The sequence below is a fragment of the Talpa europaea genome, assembly GCF_964194135.1.
Source record: "Talpa europaea genome assembly, chromosome: 8".
Lineage (NCBI taxonomy): Eukaryota > Metazoa > Chordata > Mammalia > Eulipotyphla > Talpidae > Talpa > Talpa europaea.
This window is the reverse complement of record NC_140075.1, coordinates 53,757,392-53,769,967: the sequence shown is the minus strand read 5'-3', so window position 1 is coordinate 53,769,967 and position 12,576 is coordinate 53,757,392. Positions and strand designations below refer to the sequence as shown.

Here is a 12,576-nt window from a genome sequence, read left to right as displayed (position 1 = left end):
GGCAGAATGAAATACACTGAAATACACTGCTGAGGGGAGCAGTGGGCAAGACAGGAGAGGTCTGCTTCGCCCTGTGGGTTTCTCTCTGGCCGGCTGGGGATGGAACTTGTGCTGCAGAGGCTGCAGATCGCTTCACAGCATGGTGCTTAACCCCTTGTGCCACCAGGGAGGCTTGAAAATTCTCTTAAGTCTAATTAAATTATCCAATATAACCAAGATGATGTTCAGTTTGAATTTCTACTCTCCATAACAAGATTTAGATACATATGGAAGTATCATCTATTCATACTGTTATTTGGAAGTTATATCAATGGAAATTAAAACAGCAAAATACATTAATTATTAAGAACAGATGAATATCTGAGAACTGGAAATCAATAAAAGCCACCATTTTTTCCTTTTAAGTTTTAGCTGAAAATTTTGTCTTTTAACAGAGAACATTTACATTGTGGATTGGTATGTAGTCTTTTTTTTTTTTTTTCTACGATTTATTTATTCATGCATACAAGAACTGGGGTACAGGCCAGATGTGCGGGAGGGTGAGAGGATTCACCAGAGACAGAGCGGGGAACAGAACAGGCAGACTGACTGAAGCACACTGCTGACGGGAGCAGCAGGCGAGGCAGGAGTCGTCTGCCATGCCATGTGGAATTCTCGGCTGGCTGGTATGTAGTCTTTAATAAGAAATGAGCTAGAAAATATATATATATATATATATATATATGGACATATATGTGTACACATACACACCCAACAAACCAAATGCGTGTGTACATATGCATGTGTGTATGTATATATGTAGCTTTTTATTAAATATGGATTTGTATCAACCCCTGTGTGCCTGTACACACACATACCACATAGACACTGAGGTGTCTATAATATAGCAATATGTCGAAAAAGGGAAAGTCATAGAATAGTATATATAATATGATTTCTTGTTAAAAAACAAGAAACCTAGCTTGCTTGTACACGTAGTGTGCAGATATACTAAGCTGGAAAGGTCTTTAATGCTTTCATTTTTTATAAATATGTATGCTTTATAAGTATGTAGTAGGTTCTCAATAAAAGTTTTCTTACTATGGCTATTTTAAAATGTTATATAAAATCCATGTTGCTTGAAAATAACTTCTATGATCTTCATTTATTCAGGTAAATTTTGCTAAATATAACTAAAAACACTTTCCAGTCCAAAAAATTTCACTAAATACTCTCAAAATTCACCGTTCACCAATCCCCAAGCTGAAATATTTAATATTTTGTAATAAGGATCAGCAAATTTTTCCTGTAAGACTCAGAAAGTAAATATTTCAGTTTTTTCAGACATACATGGTCTCTATTATATATTCTTTTTTATTTATTTAGTTGCAACCCTTTAGGAATATAAAAAAAATTCTTAGTTCAGATCCACACAAAAACAGGTCATAGGCTGCACTGGCTTTGCCAGCCACAGTTTGGCAAACACTGATTTAATAAGAATGAACCAAAATCTGGAAGTATGATATTTTAAATACATCATACCAAAGGCATTAGAGATAGGGTCAGTTTTATTCTATGTTAAATAAAGCATCATTATAGCAACTAAAGTGACACTAATACATTGAATTCTATTAATATGCTAGATGGTAATTAGATGGGAAAACACAACAAATAAAATTTCAAGTGATTTGTTTTACAGACCATGATCATGTGTGTACCTGCAAAGCAGATATATCCACTTGAAAAAGTCAGTTCAAACTGAAATAATACACATTGAACCTCAAATCTTCTTTTGTAATAATTAAAACTATTTACCCATTTAAATAATCTCAACTTGTTAGTCATTTGTTTTCGATATCATCAACCCCTGAAAATTAAGAACTGAATTCAGAGGTTTAGACTTTTCAATTTAGAAGAGTATTGTAAAATATTGATGAACAATCTAAAATTACTGCACTTTTCTGAAACATTTTAGTATTTACTATGTAAGCAACCAGTACTGGGAACTTGACTAAGTCTTATTTTCCTTTGTCTAAAGATAGCTTTTCTGTATTTGTTTTCATCTAAAATTGAAAGATCCTTTTTGTCATCTAGATGTTACTACCAAAAGCAAATTTCATTACAAACAGCTGTCAAATTCAAAGGCTTAAGTGAAAATTTATTCCCCCCAAATAACCATTATAAAATAATCTTACCTAGACTGGTGGGTTTTATCAGTTCATCCAATAAATCATAAAAAGGTAATTTTTGAAGTTTTATATCCGGATGGACTGGATGAAGAGCTGATGTAAGATGTGGGAGTTCCAGTTCATGTTTAGGTCCCAGAAGAGAAACAGGGAGTAACGGTGATGATGCAGGGTGACCATCGTAAGTGAGTTGTGGAATGGTAGATGGAGACAAAGTTGCTGGCATAGGACTTGTATGTACGTTGGGGATGGACAAGTCCGCGGGTGTCATGATTTTCTGGGGGAACCGCCGCCTATAGAGTTCTTTAATTTTCATTTGTACAGCAGGACTGCAGCCAGCCTTTAGCAAATGCAGGGCTTTTGTGAGAAGTTCGTGTTTGCGTCCGTGCTTGTTTCTCCCAGCGTAGCCCAACAGTACTTGGAGTTCAGAAACTCTAAGGCTCATAACCATTTGCTTAGAGACAAAACAAAATGTAATACATTAGTATTCCAGTAATATAATTTGCAATATTAAACAATACTTTATTACAACCTTTTCTCCTTGTGGGTTGCTTAAAGATCGCTCATTTACAGTCAATCCTATTTACTTCAAACTTAAAAGTTAATCATTTAACATAAGTAACTAAAGAAATTAAAAATTAATACCCATAAATTCACTAACTTCTACCCACGGTTATGAAAAATGTAAAACAAAATATGCACCAAGTGGGACCATATCTCATCTCATTCCACTGTTTTGGAAAAAACTGTCAGGTATTTATCAAGCACACTTACTAAGACTCCAGGAGAGTGCTATGTGGATGGTAAAATATAATGAGCTAACTTTGTTTTCTTGGGGAAATTCTATAAGTATATATGAAACACATAAACAGCCCACCTCAAACACCAGATGTGGGCAAAATATAAATAATATATCATGAAGTATTATATTTGATATTTTCATATGAAGCATTGCTTAATCTTAACAGCTCCATAAGGCATTAGTCTTCCTCTTTACACATAAATAAACCAGTTCAGAAAAGTTAAATAACATACCTAAGGTCACAGAGTTACTAAATAGCATTCAGGATTCAAATCCAGATATACGTATTTCTAAAGCCCATGCTTTTTCTACTAACCCATTAGGAAAAGGACAGAGCTATAAATATTATTGACCCCACTCATTCCACACACAAGTTTTGACTTTAAAAAGCCCAGGAATGTCATCTACTTGCCACTAATATATAAGGCTACAGTAAAGAAATCTACTTAATTGTGTTTAACCCCATGTTCCCAAATTTATTTGTCACAGTTTCTCCCTCCCTCCACCCCAACTACCAATAGGAAATGCCCATGGATGGATACGAATCTTCTCTTTTAAAGCAGAGGAAAACGGAATCCAAAAAGAAGAAATGGCTTACCCAGGATCACACAGCTATTAATAGCAGAATTCTGACCTTGCTGTGACTGACACCAGTGTAAGGATGTGAAGACACATGTAAGCCTACCATATACTCTCTATTTCCACAACTGTAAGCTACCTCCCCAAATTCACCACCATGTCCTGTGACAACATGCTCCCAAGCCAATCCACCAAAAGTTATTTGCAGGTTGCAAAAATAATAAATAAAATGACAAAAAAGTATATAAAATGCTTTACATGTAATACAGCTGGCTAAGCAAGGATATATGAACCCTTCCCCTAATTCTCTATCCTGGGAAATGCTTGTTGTAAGCCCAAAGTCCAGCTTTTTGTCAGTCTTGTTCATTACACCTAGCAGAACTAATGACTTCTCCTCAATTACTCTCACTGGACATTTTTCATATTTTTTATTTTAGTACTTAGCCTGTTGTATTGTAATTTTCTGTTTATACAAGTGATTCCATGACCAGATTGAGGTCCTCGAGGGCACAAGACCATGCAACCCTCAGCGTCTAATATTAGGGTCTGACAACAGTAATGCCTGGGCCAGTAACCCTGGGTGAATGAAAAAGAAGAAAGTCACACCTAAAAAAGAATGTTGAGCGTGGAATCTCCAGTGATAAGTTAAATATATAGCTATAATATAAATCCACATGAACTCCTAAACTCTGAAGTTCCATAGAAGGTATGCAAAGATATATATAAAATAGACCTTAAAAATAAATTCTACCCCAAATCCTATAAATGTTTTTCTTTTTAAATAAGATAAAATAATTACTAACTACAAAGTCTGCAGAATATCAATTTCTCCCTACTCTCCAAAATGCCCTGAGTACAAAATAGTTTTAAATATTTTCATTACTTATTTTAAAAAGAACAGAGAAAATTAGAAAATTTTAAAAAATAAAAAGAACGGGGACTTCAACAGAAAAGCACTATGAATAAGTAAGCTTCTACTTTTAAAGAAAGAGCACAAATTATACTTTAAAGATTAGAAGTTAAAAAACTTAAGTTGGATGTGCCTCCCCTGGTGGCGCAGCAGTTGAGTGCTGGGCTGCGAAGCTGCCCGCAGCCTCTGCAGCGCAGGTTCGATTCCTGGCTGCCAGGGAGAGTCCCACATGGCACGACAGACTTCTCCTGCCACGCCCGCTGCTCCCCTCAGCAATGTATTTTGTCACTCTGCCTGCTCTGTTTCCCGCTCTGGTGAATTCTCTCACCCTCCCGTGCTCCTGACTGTACCCAGTGCTTGTATAAATAAATAAACAAATCTTTAAAAAAAAAATAGAAAGAAAACTTGGCTAACGCAATGAAAGGGGGAGGATAATAAATACATAAAAAAAAAAAAACAAGTTGGATTTGGTCACATGTTCTTTGTTTTACAGAGAAAACAGTACAAATTTCAGAAAGAGAAAATTGTCTTTCCATTTCATTTCAACCCCATTCTCCTTAGTCAAAAACAAACAAAACCAAAAATTCAATGATTACCATAAATTCTTCACTGAAGGAATCTTTTGTCTTTACTTTATGGGCATACAGATTTAAATGCAGAACACATGTATTCTTGTCCTAGTTTTGTGGAAAATACACTGATAATTCACATAAAATAAAATTTCTTGCTTGATCAAAAGAAAAAAGTTAACGTAACAGAATTTTGTTTTTACAGGATTCATAATTAACCATCACAATTAGGAGGTAGGTATTCTTGTAACAGGGTGGTCCCCAGGAAAGGGGGAGGTTCCCTGCCCCACCCAAGGGAGGGTGGGGCTAAGCAGGAAGAGGAGAAGCTGCAGAAGAGACTGAGGAAGGAAGCAGGATGGAGCCAGGAGACCTGGAGGAGGCGCGTGGAACCTAGAGACATGTGAAGAAACTGCGCTTGTCTTTTGGTCGTGGACTGGGTGACACAGATGTGAGTGAGACCGTGGGGAGGTGACAATGGCAGCTTTTATCTTGATGTTGATTTTGCTCTTTTCCTTCCGGGCTTGTCTGGTTGTTTCTGACCCTTTTCTGTGGGTCCCCACTGGAAGATGCTTTAGACTTGTGGCAGGCTTTGGGGCCTTGTTCAGGGCCAATCCCATATGGATGGACTTTTACCCACGAGGGGATGGGTAACTTTGGGTGCTTCATTTAGAAACTAGACTCTTTGCCTTTCCTGTATGGTTTCCTAGTTTTATTTAAGTTCCTTCCCATTAAAGTCTCATATGTTTTGTGTTGATGCGGCGGATGGCAGAACCCATTTAGAATAGGCAGGTTTGCGGGGTTTGGGCTGCCCCTCTCCCTGTCCTATAACATTCTCACTTTACAGATGGGAAAAGGAGGCCTAGCATGATTAATTCTTTTGCCTATATGAGGGCAATGTGGCTGCGACATGTCACCCACTGATCATTAGGGCTGAGTGTCTGATATGGCTGGCTGAGCAGATGACCCTTCCTCCCTCACCGCTCCTTGAGCCATCCTCCTGAAGCTGCACACAATGAATAGTGAAGAAAGAGGCCCGCCCTTCCTGAGAAGAGACAGCCCATTCAGTGAAGGATATGCGTAGCTGCTCTCCCCTGCTAGGAGCACCAAACAAGCTCTCAAGAAACTTGTTCAATGCTCTGCTTTTAGATTGACACTGTCTTTTACAGAAATAATCCAAGTGCCTTTTAATTAGGAAACAGAAAAACTCTTTCAAAGATTAACTTATTTAATAGTCAATCTCTGTACCAAGTTACAAAATTTGGGCTCTGAAAAAATTCTGCATTTTATATCAGGTATTGCTTTTGGAGCAACTATTGCATACACACTCTTAAGGACTGTAATAAGCATGCTGTATTTTTAAACACTAAATAAGGAGGGACGGGAAACACTAACATCTGAAACATCACTCAACAAAAAGCTTCAGAGAAGCATAGAGCAGTCAATTCACAATATAAAGTGTTGACAACAAAGAGGGAAACTAAACACTTAAATCTGAGATGTTGAAATGCAATATATTTTAATCTGCCATGTGGTTTAAAATCTCCATTTGTTAGCACTACAACAAAATGAATATTTATAACGAAGAATAACAAACCACCACTACTACTAGAAATCATTACCTCCTCAGAGAGCATTCTGCTGACTTTACATCCCCAAATTATACAGTTCTCAGAATCCTAGGGAATTTAGAATGCTTGAGAAATAAATATATATATTCTACAAAAGTGCTCTGTGAAGGCTATCTTTTTAAAATTGATTTTTTTACTCTGAAAGACATGTACCTGTTTTTACAAGAAAAAGAGATGACCCTCATCAGACCCCCATTTTGCATATCGCTGAAGCAACTCTTTTCAAGTCTTTTTAGTTATTTCTTCTGGCAGTTTATACTACATTCTCTATAGTAGGTCTATATAACTAAAATTTTTCTTTTTAGAAAAATGGTTTAACTCTGCTACATCTCCTCTCTTGCCCATTTTCCCATAATGATTTTGATTTCATTAATCACTGGTGTTTACATTATTACTACGTCTGTAAATAACTGTCACAGCTGGGCCAAAGTGCATCATGTTTATTCTTCTGTTTTTTGCTCAACATTACTTTCCTTATACTTAGTAATTGCATCATTTTGTGTTTGCTTACTTTTCACCTCAAAAATCTGCTTAAACATGTAACATTCCTCTCAACAAACATACTAAACATATCTCTGCTATAATTTCTTTATATATATTTATTTTTTTAAGATTCATTTATTTATTTATGCAAGCACTGGGTACAGTCAGAAGCGCAGGAGGGTGAGAGGATTCACCAGAGCCAGAGCGGGGAACAGAACAGGCAGAGTGACTAAATACACTGCTGAGGGGAGCAGCAGGCTGCAGGAGAGGTCTGCACCCCATGTGGACCCTTGCTGGTGGCCAGGGATCGAACCGGCACTGCAGAGGCTGCGGGCAGCTTCGCAGCCCAGCGCTCAACTGCTGCACCACCAGGGGAGGCCCTGTTGTAATTTCTTTTAAAAAATATACCACCTATAGCCCTTCATCAGGTTCCAGTTTGAACTGCTTGCTTTCTAGGCTTGGTACCAGCTATGATCACAGAATTTCCCTTTAGCTTATACTGTGAATTCCCTTATCGCTCCTTCCCTATTGAACCTCCTGCTTGTTTGCTCCCACTTCATCTTTCTTGCTTCTCTCTTTCCAGTACGGCATTTTTTTTTAATTTAAATATTTTATTTTATATAATTCTTACATATTTTTTCATCTTTGCACAATGTATGCATTTTCATTTTGGTTATATTCCCCATACAATTGCAAACCTCCCCCCCCTTATTTTAACTCTAGCCCTTCCTTTCCCGGCCCCTCCCTCCCCTCCCCCCCACCCCACCCCCCTAGTGTGTCTCTGGTTTATAGTTGCTTGTTGATTTTGATTTTTACTTTGTATTGATTAGTCTTTTTCCTGGTCTCTTATCTAGGTTTTCTAAATTCCTGCTATGAGTGGGGCCATCCGGTATTTTTCTTTTTCCAGTATGGCATTTCTTTCACTAGCTTCCTGAAAGGGGACATGGCAATTACATTTTTAAATTCCTTGTACTGTCTAAAAAATCTTCATTTACCTGTACTTAATAACTGAGCTAGTCAGGGAGCATGTTCTGTCCAAATTTTGAAGTCTTTTTCTTCTGGCTTGCAGTGTTGCTGTTAAAAAGCCTAGCACCTCTCTGATCCCCAATCTTTCATATGCCCCTTAAGTTTTTTTTTCTTCTTTTTTAACTTTATTATATATTTTAAATTTTATATATATTTTTACATCATTTTTCATTTTTGCACAATGTATGCATTTTCATCTTGGTTATAGTCGCAATACAATTTCCAACCCCTTGTTTTGATCCTACTCCATTCTTTCTTTTTTCCTTTTTTTAATAATTTATTTATTTATATATGACATTATATATATATTTTATATTATATATATTTTTATATATGCTATAAATTTTACTTTGTTCATTTTTTTAATAATAAATTTTATTTTTATATTCCCCATACAATTGCAACCCCCTTATTTTGACCCCAAGCCCTCCCCTCCTGCCCCCTAACCCCCATAGAGTGTCTCTGGTTCATAGTTTTTTGTTGATTTTGATTTTCACTTTCTTATAGTTATTCATTTTCCTGGTCCCTTATTTAAGTTTTCTAGATTCCTGCTATGAGTGAGACCATCCGGTATTTTTCTTTTTCTTTCTGGCTTATTTCGCTGAGCATGATCCCTTCCAGCGCCATCCATGTTGCTGCAAATTGCATGTGTTTATCTTTTTTGAATGCTGAGTAATATTCCATGGTGTATATGTACCACATCTTCTTGATCCAGTCATCTATTTTTTGGGCATTTGGGTTGTTTCCAAAGCTTAGCTATTGTAAATAGTGCTGCTGTAAACATAGGTGTTCTTTGGAATTGATGTTTCTGTGTCCTTTGGGTAAATACCTAGGAGTGGAATTGCTGGATCATATGGAAGCTCTATGTTTAGTAGGTCCAGAAATCTCCACACAGCTCTCCATAGTGGTTGGACCAGTATGCACTCCCACCAACAGTGCAGAAGAGTTCCTTTTTCTCCACACCCTCGCCAACATTTGTTGTTGCTAGTTTTTTTAATATGTGCCATTCTCACTGGTGTAAGATGGTATCTCATGGTAGTTTTGATTTGCATTTCCCTGATTACAAGTGATGTTGAACATTTTTTCATATGCCTGTTGGCCATTTGCATTTCCTCTTGAGAGAAGTTTCTTTTTAGCTCTTCTGCCCATTTTTTGACTGGATTATTTTCTTTGTTGTTGTTGAGTCTCATCAGCTCTTTGCAGATTTTTGTGATCAGTCCTTTATCATTAGTGTTGTGTGCAAAAATGTTCTCCCAGTTGGTGGGGTTTCTCTTTGTTTTTGTTATTGTCTCTTTGCTGTGCAGAAGCTCTTTAATTTGATGTAGTCCCAGCCGTTTATCTCTGCCTTCACTATCACTGCTTTGGGTGATGTGTCTATAAAGATGTCTTTGATGTGAATATCACGTAGTGTTTCACCTATATTTCCTTCTATGCCCCTTAAGTTTATAGAAGCCTCTCATAAAATGTTGTGAAGGTTCACAATGTCATGTCTTAGGATTGGGTTGGTTTATTTAAATGTATGAATGATAACTGTAGAGACTTCAAATTTTAGAGCTGCATGTTCTTCAGTTACTACTGAAGTTTTCTTACAGTAATCTTTCTTCTACTTTTTCTATCTTCTTTCTTGCATGCCTATTATTTAGATACTGATCTTACTATCTGATGCTGATTCCTAAACTGATCTAATTTTCCTTTGCCCCCTTTTTTTTTTTTTTGCATTTTACATCCCTTGTCTTTCAGCTTTATTTTCTGGGAAATTTCCTCCAATTTATCTTCTAACCCTTCTAATAAAAATTTTAATTTCCTTGAGATCTTCTTTTTATTGCTTTCCTTTTCTTTTCTCTTTTTCCTAAATCTTGTTCTCATTTTGCATGAATGTAATATCTTCTTTATTCTCTGGGAATATAAATATATTGTGTATTTGGCAGTGTTGTTTTCTTCTGCTCCCTGCACTATCTCTATAACCTGAGTTCTTTTTTGCTATTTGTGTTGGTCTGTCATTCATACTTGATGTTTTTCTTAAATAAGAGGCTGTGTATTTATACCTAAGAGTAACACACTAAAAAGATGGTTGGAAGATATGTGAGTGAACAGAGTAGGGTATTTCATTCTAGAATGACCAGAGAAAAACCCGGCTATTTTGAGAACTCCTTTTTTCTGATCACTTTTAATAGAAAGGAATTCTCCAATCTCCAGCTTTGGCAGTGTAAGGTTGCCTTCTAGTGTTCTCAGGGCAGAGTAAGGGAATGGTGAGAGAGGAAGCAGAGGCCCTCACCATTCAATAAAACATTTCCCTTAAAATCCTTTTCATGAATGTAAAACTTTACAAACACATATGTAAACATATATATCTATCTAAATGCGTGTATGCATATATATAAAACATTATTCCAACTACAGAGACAGACAATATTCTGAGAATGATAAACACTCAAACATTATCAACAAGTATTATAGACAGAGTGCTTTTGCAATTAAATTGAAAGTGCCAGTTTTATTGTTTCATTAGCTATGACCTCACATTATTAAAGGTCATATCTAAATCGTGAATAAGAATTAGGCACTTCCTGTTTAACAACATAATTATTCTCATTCACACATCCTACTGCAGTGGTTTGAAGGATTAGTCATACAGCAGACTCCATATTATGAATCTTTATCTGGATTCAATTTATAATCAGCTGTAAATCAGAATGAATTCTGAAGACAGACAAAATAGGGATTTAACAATGTCATAATATTTCATTTATACTTTTTGTTTTCTATCCACAAAAGCAAAGAAAAAATTTTACACTTGCATACATTAAAGTCTGTACAGTAGGACAAAAAATATTTTTATTTTCAAAGTCAGGTTCTTCATTCAATGGACTGACTTCTGGATCATTCCTAATCCTCTCCATTTGAAATAGTTAATAAGCAGTTGTTAGATTAGCAACTTGTCAACAATGTCCAGTTCAACCAGAAAACCTAGTTAGACAGTTTCTACTACTAAAGCAACACACCAGGCTGGGTACATACTTCTCCATAATCTTGTTCCACCCAATTTCTCATCTTTATTTCTCAATACAAGATAACTGAAAAATGATCAACAGTGCCTCTACTCCTTACACGATCATCTTGCTCCTCTCCCAGTCTCTATTCCACTACATGGATTGCACTGAGCTCCCACAGCATGACGATACAGAGCTCTCGTTTTCTTTTAAGCAAAATATAAAGTTAAACCCTGTTGAAATGGTATGCCATGACTGTTTTTTGATGGGTAATTTAAACATCACCCCCATTTATGTATTACCACATTTCATGAAACATGGGCAATGTTCTTAAAAACACTTTCCAGATGATAACCTGGAGACTAAAAATAGCAATCCCAACTCAGAACATTTTAAAATCTGGATAAAGTACTTCTAATAAAAAAGACAAAGTAACTGAAAAGCTTAGTTTAAAATTCTCACACATAGCCAAGCTTTTTATGCAGACAGGAAAATATGACTAAGTAAAGAGCTGCTATGCACACAAATGTTCAACAAATGCCTTTTGGGTCAATGCACTGCACCTAACCATGCATGTACATAGTGGGAATCTAGGAACAATGAGCACATAGGGAAGGCTGTCTTCAGAGAGAGACACACACATAAACATCCTATTAGTTCACTTCTCAAAAGTTACTGAAAACCTACTTTGTGCCAGGTAGTGTATTAAAAAATACGGTGGAGTATATATAGAATTTGTGTTCTACTACTGACTTTACTACTAACTTATAGAATCAGAATCTTCTCAGAGTCTGATTCCCCACTTCAAAAAAATGAGAGATTAACTAGAAGTTCCCAAAGAATTCTTTAAAATGTCAAAATTTGATAATGGTCTTGTTATAGGGCAGCCCCGATACAAAACGGGGTGCCTGACTGTGGGTCCTCACCCGCGCAAGGAATGTTACTTTGGGCTGGTCAACCGCAGGTGTAACTTGGAAACCACATTGGGCGCCAAACTGTTATAGGGCAGCCCCAATACAAAACAGGGTGCATGACTGTGGGTCCTCACCCGCGCGCTTAAAAGGACTTATCAATGCTCTATTGCAGGCACACGCGAAAGGTTAATAAAAGGTTTATTTACAAGGGGAGGGGAAATGAGGAAATGTACAGCTCAGGGAGAAAAGTGGGAGACAAAGTTTTAAATGAGTCCTACCCAATCCGCCGATCTGGAATCCCAAATGGCACCCTGAGAGCTGGCTGCAAGGCAGGAGCCATGAAGCCAGGAGGCAAGCGACAGCGAGCCCACCCAATGCCTGCGTGTTTGGTTTTTATATCCAACCTGGCTGCTTAACTCCACCCTCAGGTTCCAGCCACCTTCCTTTTGGTGGTGATGGGATTTGTCTTTCCCAATGTCTTGATGGCTTTAGTCTGGAGTGGGAGTGGAG

The 12,576-nt window shown here is 37.0% G+C and overlaps 1 protein-coding gene across 1 annotated transcript in view; it reads right to left on the bottom strand.

Annotated features, from left to right (window-relative positions):
* Positions 1-11,213, bottom strand: part of PIAS1 (protein inhibitor of activated STAT 1) — a gene marked incomplete at both ends in the record, with an annotated part of 85,894 nt that extends 74,681 nt beyond the window's left edge. Inside the window, 2 exons of the mRNA XM_084239764.1 lie at positions 2,175-2,619; positions 11,181-11,213. Coding sequence (XP_084095890.1) covers positions 2,175-2,619; positions 11,181-11,213 — 478 coding nt within the window. The remainder of the gene's footprint in view (positions 1-2,174; positions 2,620-11,180) is intronic.
* Between the last annotated feature and the right edge of the window lie 1,363 nt (positions 11,214-12,576).